The following is a 15,370-nucleotide window of genomic DNA, read 5'->3' as shown; positions in this document are numbered from 1 at the left end:
ACACCTGGGACCCAACAACATGTGGGAAATAAAGAAGAAGAAGAAGAAGAAGAAGAAGAAGAAGAAGAAGAAGAAGAAGAATAAGTGAATGTTTTATACAGATGATGTTCTCTGTGTCTGTATGTCAATGAAAAAGTTCCATGCTATTCCAAGTTGTGTCAGAGTATAGGAAAGGAATAGTGTCAAATCAAGTCGGAGAAAGAGTGAGGGGGGGGTGTGAATAAGAAAGGAACACATATAAAAGTATGAACACAATGGCAGGTCAGTTTGCGAAGAAGCATTAACAGGAGACAAGGACAAACATGGAAACACAAAAGGACAAAGACCATCTCCACATCTTCATACACTGCCATCTTCAAATAGATACCGTAGGTTCCTTCCTCATCAGTCCCAGTTCTTCTACATCCATTTCTTTTCAGACCCCGACAGGCTTGATTCTGCTTCCCAGCTTCATCAGGAGGGCAGGCATCAACACTCCTTAAGGGGCCATCTTGACAGATCTTCACTCTTGAAGTGGATTAAGTGTAGGATGTGAAGAAAGCCAGATAAGAACAGGAAATGGAAGAAACATAAGACAAAGATAATTACAGGTCCTTTTGTGTATGTTTATCCATGTCCTCTATTTCTGTTGCTCCCTCTTCCCACACTGACCTGCCATTGTGTACATCCTGTTATACAGGGTGTATCCGTGATGATGTTACAAACTTTTAGGAATGATGGAAGACAGCAAATGGATCAATTTGAGATAAGGAATGAATCGCCTGAGTCAAAAGTTAAGCAAAATTCTACTCATTTAAGTCCGTACCTGCACAAGTTTCACAAGCTGCTCCATTTACAACAAATGATCGAAATGGCGTCCCCCTGCGCAAAACTGTCTCGCAAAGTTCTGTCATACCCGTTCGAATATCCCCAGTGTCATTTGAACAGCGTCGCAGGCAGCGAGAATTTTTGCTAAGAGATTCTCTTCAGTTTCGACAGGTGTCTCATACACAAGGCTTTTCGCATGGCCCCACAAGAAGAAATCAATTGGGGTGAGATCAGGTGAATGAGTGGGTCATGAAACAGGACCTCCTCTTCGTATCCACTTTGAAGGGAATGTCTGACAAGGTGTTCACAAATCCTCAGTCCAAAGTGGGGTGGGGCTTCATCATGTTGGAACCACATCCGTTGACGAAGGGCAAGTAGGATGTGTTCCAGGAATGTGGGTGGACATCTCTGAGTGCCACTGTGTATACTGCTGCATTTAGGCGGGGAGGAAGAAGAAATGGGCCTACTATGTAATCCTTAACTATGCCTGCCCACACATAGACTGAAAGTTTGTGCTGATGGCTCTTCACAACTGTAGTGTGATGATTCTCATCTGCCCAAACATGACTATTGTGACTATTTAGCATTCTTTCTCTGGTGAAACAGGCTTCCTCTGTGAAAAGCACATACACAGGAAAGTGCAGATCGACTGTACGGCACTGCAAAGACCCCCTGGCTGAACACGACTCGAGGTACAAAGTCAGCAGGTCTTAAAGCCTGTACTTTCTGTGGATGGTAGGGGTGTAGCTGCATTTCACGTAATACTCGCCACACAGTCATATGAGAAACATTCAATTCACATGCAACTGCTGAAACGCTGATTGCAGGTACCTCATCCATGTGAGCAAGCAGTGCAACTTCTAAGTCAGGAATCCATGTAATTTGTTAGTCCTCCTCGGTCATTGTATTGTGGTCCAATTGCCCTGTTTTACATAATTGTTGGAACAACCAAGGAAACATGGTGTGAGCCGAATGTCTCCTACATGGATATTTGGTCCTGTACAACTGTTCAGCTTCTCTGCTGCTTCCATTTGCTTTCCCATACACAAACACCATATCTGCAAGTTCCGTAACAGGGTACAACTATATTTGCATAGGGCTGATCAACGTACCACTTCAATCCATTAACACAGACTGAAGCCTACAGTACAGATATCACACACTGATCACGTCAGTTCATAGCACGCCATCTGCATTGGAGTCATTGAGTTATTATCCTAGCCTCTTTTGCTCATTGGGATTGTCTCCCCTATTGTACTCTTAACATATGTAGTGTACAGTACAGGCTTTAACTTTTGACTGCTGGCCACAGTGGTGAAGTGGATACAGCGTTGTCTGATAATCTCAAGTTAACGGGTTCAAACCCGACTGACGTCAGTGGCTTTTAAGGGTGTTTAAAGGCGAAAACCCCATGTCGGCTTCCGGCACATTAAAGAACTACTGCGTGATGAAATTCCGACATCCTGATATCTGTTAAGAATGGACAGACGTTAAATAACTTGGATTATTAATAACTTTTGACATGAACGTTTCTGGACTACGGTTCCTTTTCTCAAATTGATCCATCTGCCATCCTCCATCATTCCTCAAAGTTTGTAACATCATCATTGATAAACCCTGTATGTGTTTCTTTCTTACTCCTCTCCCCACCTCCTACCTCTCTCTCGCTCTCTCTCTCTCTCTCTCTCTCTCTCTCTGACTCAAGTTGTGGATGATTTAACAATATAGACACCAGAAAGAAGAGGCAAAAGAATGATGGAGCAGCAGCAATTTCAGAAATATTTTCATAATGAGTTGACAACACGTTTAATTTCATGACTTATTTTTCAGACTGAATACTTTGTATTTATTTTTTATGGACAACAATCAGCCAAATATTACTTAAACAGAGTGCTGGTTTTCTGCTCCATACGGAGTTAATTAACTGGACTTTGATAACAGCTTCAGTGGGTTATGATCCAAGAAATTGTCTGTTCCTGGATGTATGGTGACTTATGAGGCTGAGACTGTTATAAAACCCACATCTAGAACAAGAGCAATACGAATTCCAATATAATAATACAGTAATGGGTCATCTATAGATCTTGTTATCAGTCTCTGAACACTGATGGAGAAGTGTTGGAAGAAAGACAAGAACCTGTTCATTATACTCCTGAACATTGAAAAAGATATAGACTACTGTAGGGTTGCAAGAGAGAAAATATGGTTTCCTGGTAAAGGTGTCTATAAAGGACTGGTAAGAATAGTTTAAATGGACAAGAACTGTACTGGTTGTATTTTAGTTGGAGAAGGCTACTTGTTTCAGTTTCAGATCAAGAATGGAGTCTGGTAGGGTAGTGGATTGTCCCCACTACTGTTAATCTCTGTTATAATGAAGAACATTAAGGAAACATCATATGAACTCAATATAGTTGCCATCTCTGATGACATAATGAACTGAGGAGAGACAAAATATGAAGAACAGACAAAACCCACTATGTGGAAAGCCTACTTGCTTGAGTTCAACCTTAAGATCAGAGGGATTTACAACGGTGATTACAGTGAATAGATATATCCAAGCAGCAAGCATCAAACTAGCAGATCACCAGCTGGAATGTAGACAGTTTCATCCACTGTGGCACAATTGATGGCAAATTTTAAAAATATTATCTTCTAGTTAAGACAAGAATCCAAAGATCATCCACTTCACTATAATAATTTTCCACACATAAGATATTTTAAGAATTATTTATTTGAATTACCAGCCAGCTTCCTATCATCTTTTCTGACCCACCTTAACAGACCTTGCATTATTCCTTGGCACTGTTATTAAGGATAATCTTAGATCATAATCTCAGATCCGAAAATAGTGCATCTTTTGACTTTGTAGTGCAAAATAACAGTCCTTTGACTGTGTAACAATGAGATTTCTATAGTTTAGGATACCTTCTTATAACTTCAGCTCTAAGCTTATACAAAGCAGGAATTTTTTTTTCCACATCTCTTCCTTTCTTAAGGGTTAACCCGAGTTGAAACAACTAGTGTGGTGCAGGTCAGATTGCCACAGTGTGCCAATTTTCTGCTCCATGTTTTGTTCTTTTCCCTTCAGAAATGGTCTATAACATGAGTTGGTCATTTTGACCTGTATCACACCAAGTGCGTATCTTGTTCTGTTCTTACCTTCATTTTGTTTTCTTACTGTAACTATGAATTTTGGAGCTTTTGCTACCTCTTTTCTTTCTATATCATTTGCTTGCATTGTATTATTAGTTTTAACTGTCATGGCTGTAATTTTTCATGAAAATAAATGGAAATTCGAAGCAAAGTACAGTAAAACCTCGATTATCCATTCTAATGTCCGGGAAGGGGTGAACGGTTAATAAAAAAGTGGATAATCCAAACTACTAATTTTAATGGACTTAAAAGAACATAAAATACCACAGTATAACCTTAAAATGCAGTGCATTAAACCCTCTTTAAAACCAAAATGTAGACAAAGCTACAACAATACATACTAAATATTTACCTAAATTACCAGCAGACCAAATATAATTAATTTACCTGGTGTCATTTAAGCTGCTTTAAAAAAATCCATTACTTTTTTCTTTTTTGCACTCTCTTATAACTTATTTTTTTTCTTTATGTCCATTCTGAGCTTTCTAATTACAAGAATGTCTGAAAAATCTGTATCGTCCTCTTGCTCCAAGAATTCCATTAATGTTTCAGCTGACTCCAGTGCGGTCTGAAGCGGTACGCTATTGTTTGTGACGCACCCTTCTTCCCCATCCCCCTCACTTTCACTCGTCACTTCACAGCTGACTGCTGAGTTCACGTTCGCATTTTCATTTACTATTTTGTCATCAGTTAAAATATGATGCCCAGGCAATACATTGTCAGTATGTAGCCACTCCTCAATGTTACTTTCATCCACTTCTCCAAAATGAATGTTATTTTCAATAGCCTTCAGGATATCTTTGATCATCAATCCCTCATTTTCATCTTCATCAGTGAACCCATGAAAATTGTCGGCGAGTTTTTTGACATCAACATACAATTTTCTCCATGATCAAGTGATGTCCTGAGCGGTTACTAGATCCCATGATTTCTGAGCAAGGTAAAGTGCTTCTTTAAGATTGAGTTTTTTCCAGAACTCAGCCATCGACGTTTCTTTGGAAAGTAAGAGGCCTAACAATTTCCGCTTATAATGCACCTTACAGGGTGCAATGACGCCTTGGTCCATCGGCTGAATTAATGAAGTTACATTAGGTGGCAAATAGGAAACAAAAATGTTTCCATCCTCTGATTTCAACTTTGTATCAACAGGAAGAGAGGGTGCATTATCAAGAAAACGGATGGCTTTTAATGGCAAGCCTTTGAATGCCAAGAAATCTCAAACCTGTGGAACAAACTTATTATGGAACCAAGTCCTGAAAACAACATGTGTCATCCATGAAGATTTGTTATGACAATAATCTACTGGGAAATATTTCATCACTGTTCCTTTGAAAGAACATGGATTTTTTGCTTCAACAACAGCTAATTTTAATTTATGTTCGCCACAAGTGTTCGCACAGCACAAGATGGTAATGTGCTCTTTACTAGATTTGTGACCAAGAGCTGATTTCTCTTCAGCAGCTGCTAGTGTTTTACTGGGTAAGCACTTCCAATAAAGTCCAGTTTCATCGGCATTGTAAACTTGACTTGGAACAAAATTGTAGCTCTCAATTATGCGCTTAAACTCGTATCTAAAGTCTTCTGCTGCACTGCTGTCACCACTTAGTTTTTCTCCTTCGATGTTTAATTCTCGAATGTCATGTCTGTCCTTAAATTTCGGTAGCCAACCATTGGACGCTGGTGAGGACCCTGAAAGCCCCGTCTTTTCATGAAAAATTTGTGCCTGGCTTGTTATCATAGGACCACTAACAGGTACACATTCGCCTCTCTTTTGCTGAAATCACGTGAATAACGCAGCATTGTTCTTTTGAAAATGATGCTTTCATTGTTTCTCGTTTAGCGAGTCCATGCAAACTGTCAGAACTCGCTGCATACTGCAACACTTTGTTTTTATTCTCCATTAGGTTCCACACTGTTGTCACACCCACACCAAACTCTGATGCTAAATTTGAGACAAATTCACCTTTCTTTAACTATTCGATTATACTAACTTTATTTTGTATGGTTAAAACTGCATGTTTTCTTTTTACTGCAGATTTCGATCTCAACATTTCTCGGCTGTTAGAATGGAAAATAAATGTTCAACTTCATCAGTAACTCTCACATTTTCTTACTTTGCACTACAGTACAGAACGTAGCCTACCTGTCTAGTAATAGCAGAGGCTGACTATGACGGATTGCTAGGCTGGTTTCCGATTCCTGTGCATTGTGAAATATTTACGGTGCAGTATTCTGTGGTGAAAATATTTAACCTTGACAGAGAACGATATGTAAGATCTACGTCCGGTACTCGGAGATGTTACACGCTACCAAATAAGTTGTAGGTATCATTCTGAAGTAGAAATGACCAGCATACCGCACTCTACGCCCCGTCTTTTGTAACAGTTAAAAGTTAAATAATTTTACACAGCTTAAAATTATGTAGTAAAAAAATGTATGAAGTCATGACTCCAATGCCAATTGCTGGTCTATGCGCATGTACGTACAGTAGTTACTGTTTGTTATGATCGTGGACTCAGGAGTTGGAGACAGTCACTCCAAAACAGAATAGGTACTGTATCAAGATACCTTGACGTCAAGAGCCGGACTGAGTGGCTCAGACAGTTGAGGCGATGGCCTTGTGACTCCAACTTGGCAGGTTTAATCCTAGCTCAGTCCAGTGGTATTTGAAGGTGCTTGAATACATCAGCCTTGTGTTGGTAGATTTACTGGCATGTAAAAGAACTTCTGTGAGACAAAATTTGGCACCTTGGCATCTCCGAAAACCGTCAAAGTGGTTAGTGGGACGTAAAACCAATAACATTATTATTATTATTATTATTGTTGTTGTTGTTGTTGTTGTTGTTGTTGTTGTTGACATCAAGAGTACGCTTATTCAGTTTTGGAGCAACTGTAAATTGCTTTTAAAAAACTGAGATTTTTTTTTTGGCGACGGATAATCTGCAGAATGGTTAATCGAGGTTTTACAGTATGACTAAATACTACATCTTCTAGAAGCTGAAGAATTGAATGAAAATATTGTCATTCAAATTGATGTTTCTTGTGTGGAAGGCAGGAAAGAGGAAACAGTGTTATACCTGCCCATCAAAAGTGAGTAGGAAGGCAAAGGAGTCGTATATATGTGTGAATACTGCACTGTGAGATGATGCATAATATGTGACCATAACTCAGCATTGTTGTACGGAAAGAGTCTTTATTTTGGTGAAATTCATTAGTTGTAATTCATTTGGTCACTCCTTTTCAATTTATGTTTAAAATTAAGAAGGCTTTTTAATTTCAGTTACTTCAGAAACTTATACTAAAGGAAACACCATAATTTTTATAATGCCAAAAATAGCAAATATAGTTTTTGCATTTATTAAGGATATTAAGTGAGTGTCCTTGTGGAGTGTATTTTATAATTATAAGTAAAGGGTATGTGAAAAATCATGCATGCCATCATTTAGCTCCTACCGTAGAAATTAAACAGTAAAAACTATTATGTTTTGACCTGTACAACATCATTTATGTTACCCAAACACACCATTATGAGTGAATCTCTCTCTCTCTCTCTCCTTTATAGTTATTAAATATCACACTAACGTGGGTACAGTAGGTTACGAGTGACATTGAGATAAGAAATGGGTAGGACTGTAAATTTAGTAGTCATGACCTCAATTAAGGTATAGCCCCTTATTTGTCATGTGTGAAGATGGGAAACCAATGAAAATTAACCTCAAGGCTGCCACAGTTGAGTTCAACCTATAATCTCCCAAGTTCAAACTTACAACTAAGCCTACATGACTTTTAATACATAACAACTCGCTCAGTAATAGGAGTGAAAAGTAAAGTGTACTGCACTGAATTGCAACAGCTGTATACCGTACAAACAAAATATGGTACCTACATTTATGGATCCTTTCCTGTTACTGCATATATCTTTTACATTACAAAATTACCTGAGCTATGAATAGTCTGAAATCTATGGGCACCGGGGGAGTTGGCCGTGCGGTTAGACGCGCACGGTTGTGAGCTTGCATCCGGGAAATAGTGGGTTCGAATCCCACTGTTAGCAGCCCTGAAGATGGTTTTCTGTGGTTTCCAATTTTTACACCAGGCAAATACTGGGGCTGTACCTGAATTAAGGCCACGGCCGCTTCCTTCCAACTCCTAGGCCTTTCCTATCAAATTGTCGCCGTAAGAACTACCTGTGTCGGCGCAACGTAAAGCCACTAGCAAGAAGTAGAAGAAGAAGAAGCCTATGGGCAATTTTCTACCCAAAAGCATTTAGTACCATGACTTACTATGTAACCACGACTACTTGAAAACCTGACTAGACCTTAACCAGCAACACTAGCAATATATTTCATAAAAGAAGTTCATAGTTACTGCACACTTCCATAAATACAATCTGTGTAAATTTATATCAATTTGATGGTGCTCAAACCAAGCAGTTAGTGATCACTGTACCACCAGTGAAGTTCCCAACAGAGAGAGTTGTACTAGTATTTCATCAAGAAAATCTTAAGTCCTTGCATTGCAAATCTCCCTGTAAGAACTTATAAGGTTTTCTTAGACAATGTGCAAAGAGTCTTTTCAAACATTGGTAAAGGTTATGAAAAATGGAATTCCACAGCCTGTTTCCAGTCGACCAGGTCAGGAATGGAATGAATGAAGCCCCCATCCAATGGTGAGGATAAAGAATCTAAAAAATTTGAAAATCTCATATTCTCTTTTTTTCTTTTCTAATTGGAATATTATCATAAGAAAATATTCATTGAGGGCAAATCAGACTCTGTACAACCACTGTTGGTTCTACTGTAAATACCTAAACAAAGATGCATACAAAACAGAATTCCAGTAAAGAGATGTTTGTCACTATTCCTTGTAATTAAATGAGAACAAATTATTTAACATGAACATAGCATATCTGAATGATCAAAAGAATTATAGATCCTTACCACTATACCTGTAAATAAATTTCACCTCATCGTAAGCTAGCTGAAAAACATTCAATTGTTTCTGGAGATACCAAGATGCACCAAAAAGAAAATGAAAAGCAGCATGACAGAGCAATAAGGAAAGTTCTGATATGCATAATTATGACTTCATAGTCCTGCTATACCAATTACAGATTTAATGTGCCAATCAATGTTATATAAAGTCTCCAAAAGAATATAAAAATGGTAGCTTTAGTGGAATATATTACCTGAGTTATTTCCAAATTGCTCAGTTTTGATCCTCTCTTGAATTCATGGTCACTTGGACGGGCAGAATTGAGCACAATGTCCTTGTGAGTTTCATTGTTAATATTATTTGCTCTTTCTCGAGAACGTTTTACTCGAAACCGTCTATATATGATAAAGAGGCACACGACTAAAAAAATTATCATCACCGCTACAAAAATTCCCACAAGTTCTTCCCACGTAACATTGTATATGCTTGATGTAATTGGTGTGGAATAGAGGACTGTACCACAGTGATGTCCAGTCACATTAGGAGGACACAAGCAGCGGTATGTTCCTGGTTCATTGTGACAAACTCCACCGTTCAAACAAGGTCCTCGAAGTTCACCATTACACTCGTCAAAATCAACTTTACATAGGTCACCTGTAAAACCACGACACTTACAAATTGGTCCTGAATCTCCTTCTTCACATATGCCATCATTGAGGCAAGGATTTGGACTACAATATCGCCCATACTCACAGCGTTTACCACTGAGATGTGATAAACATTCACATATAAAATCATTCCCCATAGGAACTGCTTTACACCGACCTCCATATAAACATGGCGATGAAGCACACGGGTCTGTGTCTATTTCACATGATGATCCAATGAATCTTGGATAACATAAGCATTTGAAGTTATCATCACCAAGATCCTTACATGTTCCTCCATTAAGGCAAGGTTGAGAGCCGCATACTCCAGCTGGTACTAAGACAGTTGATGGATCACAACTGAACTCTACATTTGCAAAGTGTTTGAGCACAGCTACACTACTGGGACCACTCATGTGCAGAGGAACTGATACTCTGGCAATGCGAACATCATCCATACAACCAAAAAAGCCACGTTGAACATCATCAAATCCTAGTATGGTAGGATGTTGACGCACTTCTGCACCAAGGTATAATTCATCAGACTGGAGGTTGAGAACACTGTTGATGCCTGGAGCAGAGCCATGAGCCATGTGCTTCCCATCTACAACCACTCTTGCATTGTTACTCTCTCGTTCAAGCCTTACTTCATGCCACTGGCCATCACTTACAAACACACTGCCAACATGGACAACACCTTCTCCACTCCCAAGATCAAATCGATATTGCACAACACCATTCACAATCTGTAACATAATGAATCGGTTATTAAACAGACATAAGATTAGCATCTGTAAAAGTTAATTTGAAGTTTGAACAAAAGAAATACCATTACTCAATTCTGGTGATTAATGAAGATTATTATTGTAAGGGCAGGGGTTGAAATAGAAAATTTCACAAACCAAAATGGTTTCTCATCACTGTATTTCAAATCAGGTAGTATAAAATAACTTAATCCTTCGCAGGCGGGGATGTATTATGGCCGGTGGAGAAGGGTGAATTTCGAAAAAAAGTAATTTGATGTAAATACTACTAAGACTATCCTAAATTACACATTCATGTATAAAAACAACATATATTTTGAGTTTTGCTGTATTTCAGCACTGATCTGTTCCAGGAAAAAAGTATTATTTTGTGAAAATTTGTCACTGCAAAAATGTCACAAGTGTCACTGAACAATTTTACCAGTATAAGATAGTTTGTGAAATTGATATGGTAAGTTTACTGCTGTAAACTCAATTCACTGACTAAATACAGCAAGAGACGACGACGACGACGACGACGACGACGACGACGACGACAACAACAACAACAATAATAATAATAATAATAATAATAATAATGCTTTCATCTGTGAAACACATAGGGGAGACTGTGATGCAATTCATGCCCTTTTAGATGAGGGTGTTATTTTCTTTTTATTTATGTTTCCATGAATACAAGTTTCATTCATAATTATCTCAAAAATCTTATCACCAAAAAGAAAAAAAAAAGAGATAAAAATCAGTATCTTGATCAAAATGTGATGGTAATATAGACCCCCAATGAATATTATATAATTCATTGGAATCATAATTGATGGACAAGGATCAAAATTACATGTCTGTCCAGGCAAAGCTGGGTGCATGTACACTATTGTCTGTACTGGTCACTTGTGCTGCTCTCGCATTCACTACCGTTGCCAGAAGAAATTTCAGGAAATTGACCTTCACTGTCACTAAATGACATTTTGCTGCCACTTTAATGAACTATTGCCTCTATCTCATCACTTGTGATTAGTTTTCTTTTAATCCTTTGCCTTTCCCCATTTAAAGGCAGATGCCCGGCCATAATTACCTTGATTTCTGACAGAGTCCCTTAAACCCCAATAGACACAGCAGCATAAATACCACCCTTTAAAAGAAAATAACTACTGTAGAAGTCAAACAAATAAAGATATAATTGTAATTTCTTTTGTATTTCATTTCTAAATGATTAGTGCATATACAGTAAATGTGTACTCACTCTAATTTTGAATATCCCCATTTCACTGATGGTATTCCAAAAGCCACCCCATCCTGCATGGTAGTAGATCGCACTGCTTACATCTGAATGTTGTTTGTTTGCCTCTCCCAGAAGCTGCCCTATTTTGCATTTGTAAACACAAAGCACACACTTTGGCATGACCAGACCAGGTATCTTCACAAAAGAATGAATTAATTTAGGAGATGGACAGCCGATCAGCTGTTGCACTAAGTTGTGCCGGAAGTTCAGCTGTCTGTTTCCATGAGCCGTGAGAGCTGGTCGGTTACTCATATCATAAAGAATGAAGGTAAAATAATCAATCTCATATAAATTAGAACTCCTATATATGCCCTTATTTCATCAGCGTTTGTGTCTTGCCAGGTAGTACCAACAATACCATTTTTTCTTTGTAAATATTTGGCATGAATATTTGTCTGTTTTGTTACTAGATCATGAAATTCTGACCCCACGAATAATTTTTAAAAAATCTTTTTCTGAACTCCCGGGAGGTAATTCGTGATTTGGACCAGCATTGTTTTCCCATATTTTCAGTTCAACAAATCGAATATTGTGACTCCAGATATCACTAGTAAGATTTCTTTGTAGCCCTGTCCCTCGATCTTCATACAATATTTGTTCACGCTCATGATTCTTGGAATCATTAACACTACTACATTCATCAGAATACAATTCTGAACCACAACTAGAAACTAACTTCTAACATGCCTTAAAATTTGCATTCTTTCATACCTTTCGACACAACTCTACCATTAGATGACACAGTGTGAACTTGAACAAGAATAATCTCTAACTGAAAGGCGATATTTATAAAGTAGGTCTGCTTGGAAAATACAAACAGGAAATGCTGTCAACAAGGTCCTGACAGCTTACTGGGTCAAGGGAGTACAGTGTGGTTTCACAAGACCCTTCAATATTTCTCTCAACACACTTATAACGAATGTGTGCGTGACGAGTGCTTTGGAGCATTCAGCATGGCAGGCAGATGATAATATTCAAGCACTCTGGAGCATTAGGGATGGTAAAAAGTTAAGCAGCAGTGAAATGGGAAAATGTAAACCACAATATTCTTCAGCCGCGCACAGTTGACAAACTCAACTGATAACACAAAGAAATGTGTCTAACATAGCTGCAACGCTGGCATCCAACTTTAAAATGTTTGGAAGTACAGCTTATGTCATCTGTTGATTACTTGTGTAACTACTGTATTTATGCAAATAATCCCCGCATATTAAAAAAAAAAAAGAATTGAGGCATGAAATTGGGTTTTATTTTATTTGCGTCAAGGTTGGCAACACACTCCTGGTTCACACAGTTTTCGATGTTGGGTGTACAGTTATGCTTTTTGTAACTCCAGATGGAAGAAAACTGCCCCCAAATGTCACATTTAAATAGAAAACAATTCATAATTTTAATTCAAAATTGCCTTTACATTTAAAAAAATAGTTTTTACAGAGTAATTTAAATTAAAATTTTCTCAGTGTCACGGTGGAAGGCGTCTTCCGGAACATGCAGGGGTAGCTCTCCACAATTTCACTCGCTTCTGTGCGTCTACAGTGTGTTTCATTGTTGCTAAGTTTGAGTGAAATCGTAATTCATTACTATTCAGCATTTTAAGGAATGCCACAATATCACGCAGCAGGCAGTGTGCGGAGAAACAGAATCCGTGAACACTGGTGAAATATGGCACTTGCACAGGGAAGCCAGCATAGATTTTATCCTTGTCTTGGAATCATATTTTTTCTTTTTTCTTTCATTGCATGAGGTTATGTTTGCCAGTGAGTTATCCAAGTGCATTACAGTACTTGAATACTGTAAATGCACCTTGTTGGATACATTTTGGAAATAGTTTTTTTCCATGGCATTTGAAAGATTTAAGCTGTGTTTCAAGGCAATTACATACATAAATGAGTCTTAGAATACTTTGTGATATGGCAAGGGTTGGCATTTCTGAATTACAAAAGGAGTGCCATAACAGGAAATCGTACAAAAGTCACTATCCTGTGTTGTAATGCAGATGGAAGCGAAAGACTTCCTACTTTCCCCCCTCATCATAGGAATGTTCGATAAGCCACAGTATTTTAAGGGCATCAGGTACTTTACATGCAAGTACAAGGCATCTAAAATGCATACAGTACAGTAATCCAATGAAGAAAGCATTTGCACAGAGGAGCCAGCATAGATTTCTCCTTGTCTCTGAATCATATTTTTTTTTTCCTTTCGTTGCGTGAGGTTATATTTGCCAATGAGTTATCCAAGTGCATTACAGTACTTGAATATTGTAAATGTGCCTTGTTGGATACATTTTGGAAATCGTTTTTTTCATGGCATTTAAAATTTTTAAGCTGTGAATCAAGTTTAACTGCATGCAGTAACGGGTCTTAGAATATTTTGTGATGTGGCAAGGGTTGCCGTTTCTGAATTACAAGTTGGCAGTTAATTCAAAATGATGTAATTTGGAGTCAAATTCTTGCGTCCCTATGACTTCAAATTAATGAGGTTTTACTGTGTCACAAAACTAACAAACGAGTAAAAAGAATCGCATGTGAGAAGCGTTTTAGGCGTGGAGTGTAATGAATTTGAAAGTAATTTAGGAGAGGATTCTAGTGATGCAAGATACAAAGAATCTTCCAATTTACAGCGAATCGAGCCTATTGCAAGTTCAGATTAATGAAATACCTGCCACGTAAGAAGGCCTACCTGCCAATTTTCATGGCAAATATATTTTATATTTTATGCATTTTTATCATCTCAAATATGTTCAGGCAAAGTAGCTATACCCGTCACGTTCATAATTGCGTAAAGACCACAAGGAACTCGAGGAGTGATATGAAATGTTTGTTTATGCTTATGTTACTCTTTTGCTGGAAGGAATTTTAGTTCTTTCCATTTGTTTTAAAAGTTACGTTGTGGGGATTATTCGGCAGTGGGGATTATTGTATAGACAAGAAAAGTGTTCCACCGATCAATACTTATTTATTGTGAATGAATTATTACACTAGTACCGGTTTCAGCCTATCCTGGCCATCATCAGCTAGTACATAACATTTATAGTCATTAGACAAAATAGTGGGGATTATTTGCGCAAATACGGTATTTGAACCCAGAGAGCCAGTACCATTTTATTGCGCAAGCCCATATAAAGGTTTCTGTCTTCGAGGATATGGACAGGTAACCCATATATTGGTTTTTGCCTGGGTAAGGTTAATGTGGGCTATTTCATCTCATCTGTAGAAACAGGTTAAATAACATGTCTGTTTATTGTAATATCTGCCTCCAGTTATCAGATATTAAAGTAGTTGTTGTGTAAATCACTGACTGGTCAACTTTCTTGATTGCAACAGCAATGTCATCTAACAGAGATGAGTGGCAGTAGAAGAGACAAAAGATGCTTCCACTAACAACAGTAGTCAGTCAATGCAATGTTACTGTTGATAAGCTTTAGGGGTTTAGGACATTGTAGGTCATTACATTTTGCTTTCTTCTGGCTCAGAGATATTAGCCCATAAACAAAACACAAAATTTGTAACAAAGAATTTAACCAAACATTTTGAAATCTTTAATTTTAGGGTCCTTGGACTAGGAAAGTTATCTTGATACTTGAATTAAAGTAACAGCCCAGCATTTGCCTGAAGTGGGTATTAAAAACCCCAGAAGAAATCACATTTATCATGACTACTAAATGTCACTGTGTCTCATGATCAAATCACTAAACTGGCTTTTCATTGCTAGTACATAGAATGTTTTCACAGCCTGACTATAAAGTTTGGTAGAGAAGTTAGATGAGGATAAATGGAACTCTGATT

The 15,370-nt window shown here is 37.9% G+C and overlaps 1 protein-coding gene across 1 annotated transcript in view; it reads right to left on the bottom strand.

Moving 5' to 3' along the window:
- LOC136874446 (fat-like cadherin-related tumor suppressor homolog) overlaps positions 1 to 15,370 on the bottom strand; it is a 671,031-nt gene that overhangs the window by 36,976 nt on the left and 618,685 nt on the right. Inside the window, exon 39 of the mRNA XM_068227805.1 lies at positions 9,149 to 10,288. Coding sequence (XP_068083906.1) covers positions 9,149 to 10,288 — 1,140 coding nt within the window. The remainder of the gene's footprint in view (positions 1 to 9,148; positions 10,289 to 15,370) is intronic.

This window comes from Anabrus simplex, chromosome 5, assembly GCF_040414725.1.
Source record: "Anabrus simplex isolate iqAnaSimp1 chromosome 5, ASM4041472v1, whole genome shotgun sequence".
Taxonomy (NCBI): Eukaryota; Metazoa; Arthropoda; class Insecta; order Orthoptera; family Tettigoniidae; genus Anabrus; species Anabrus simplex.
This window is presented reverse-complemented; position numbering and strand designations above follow the sequence as displayed.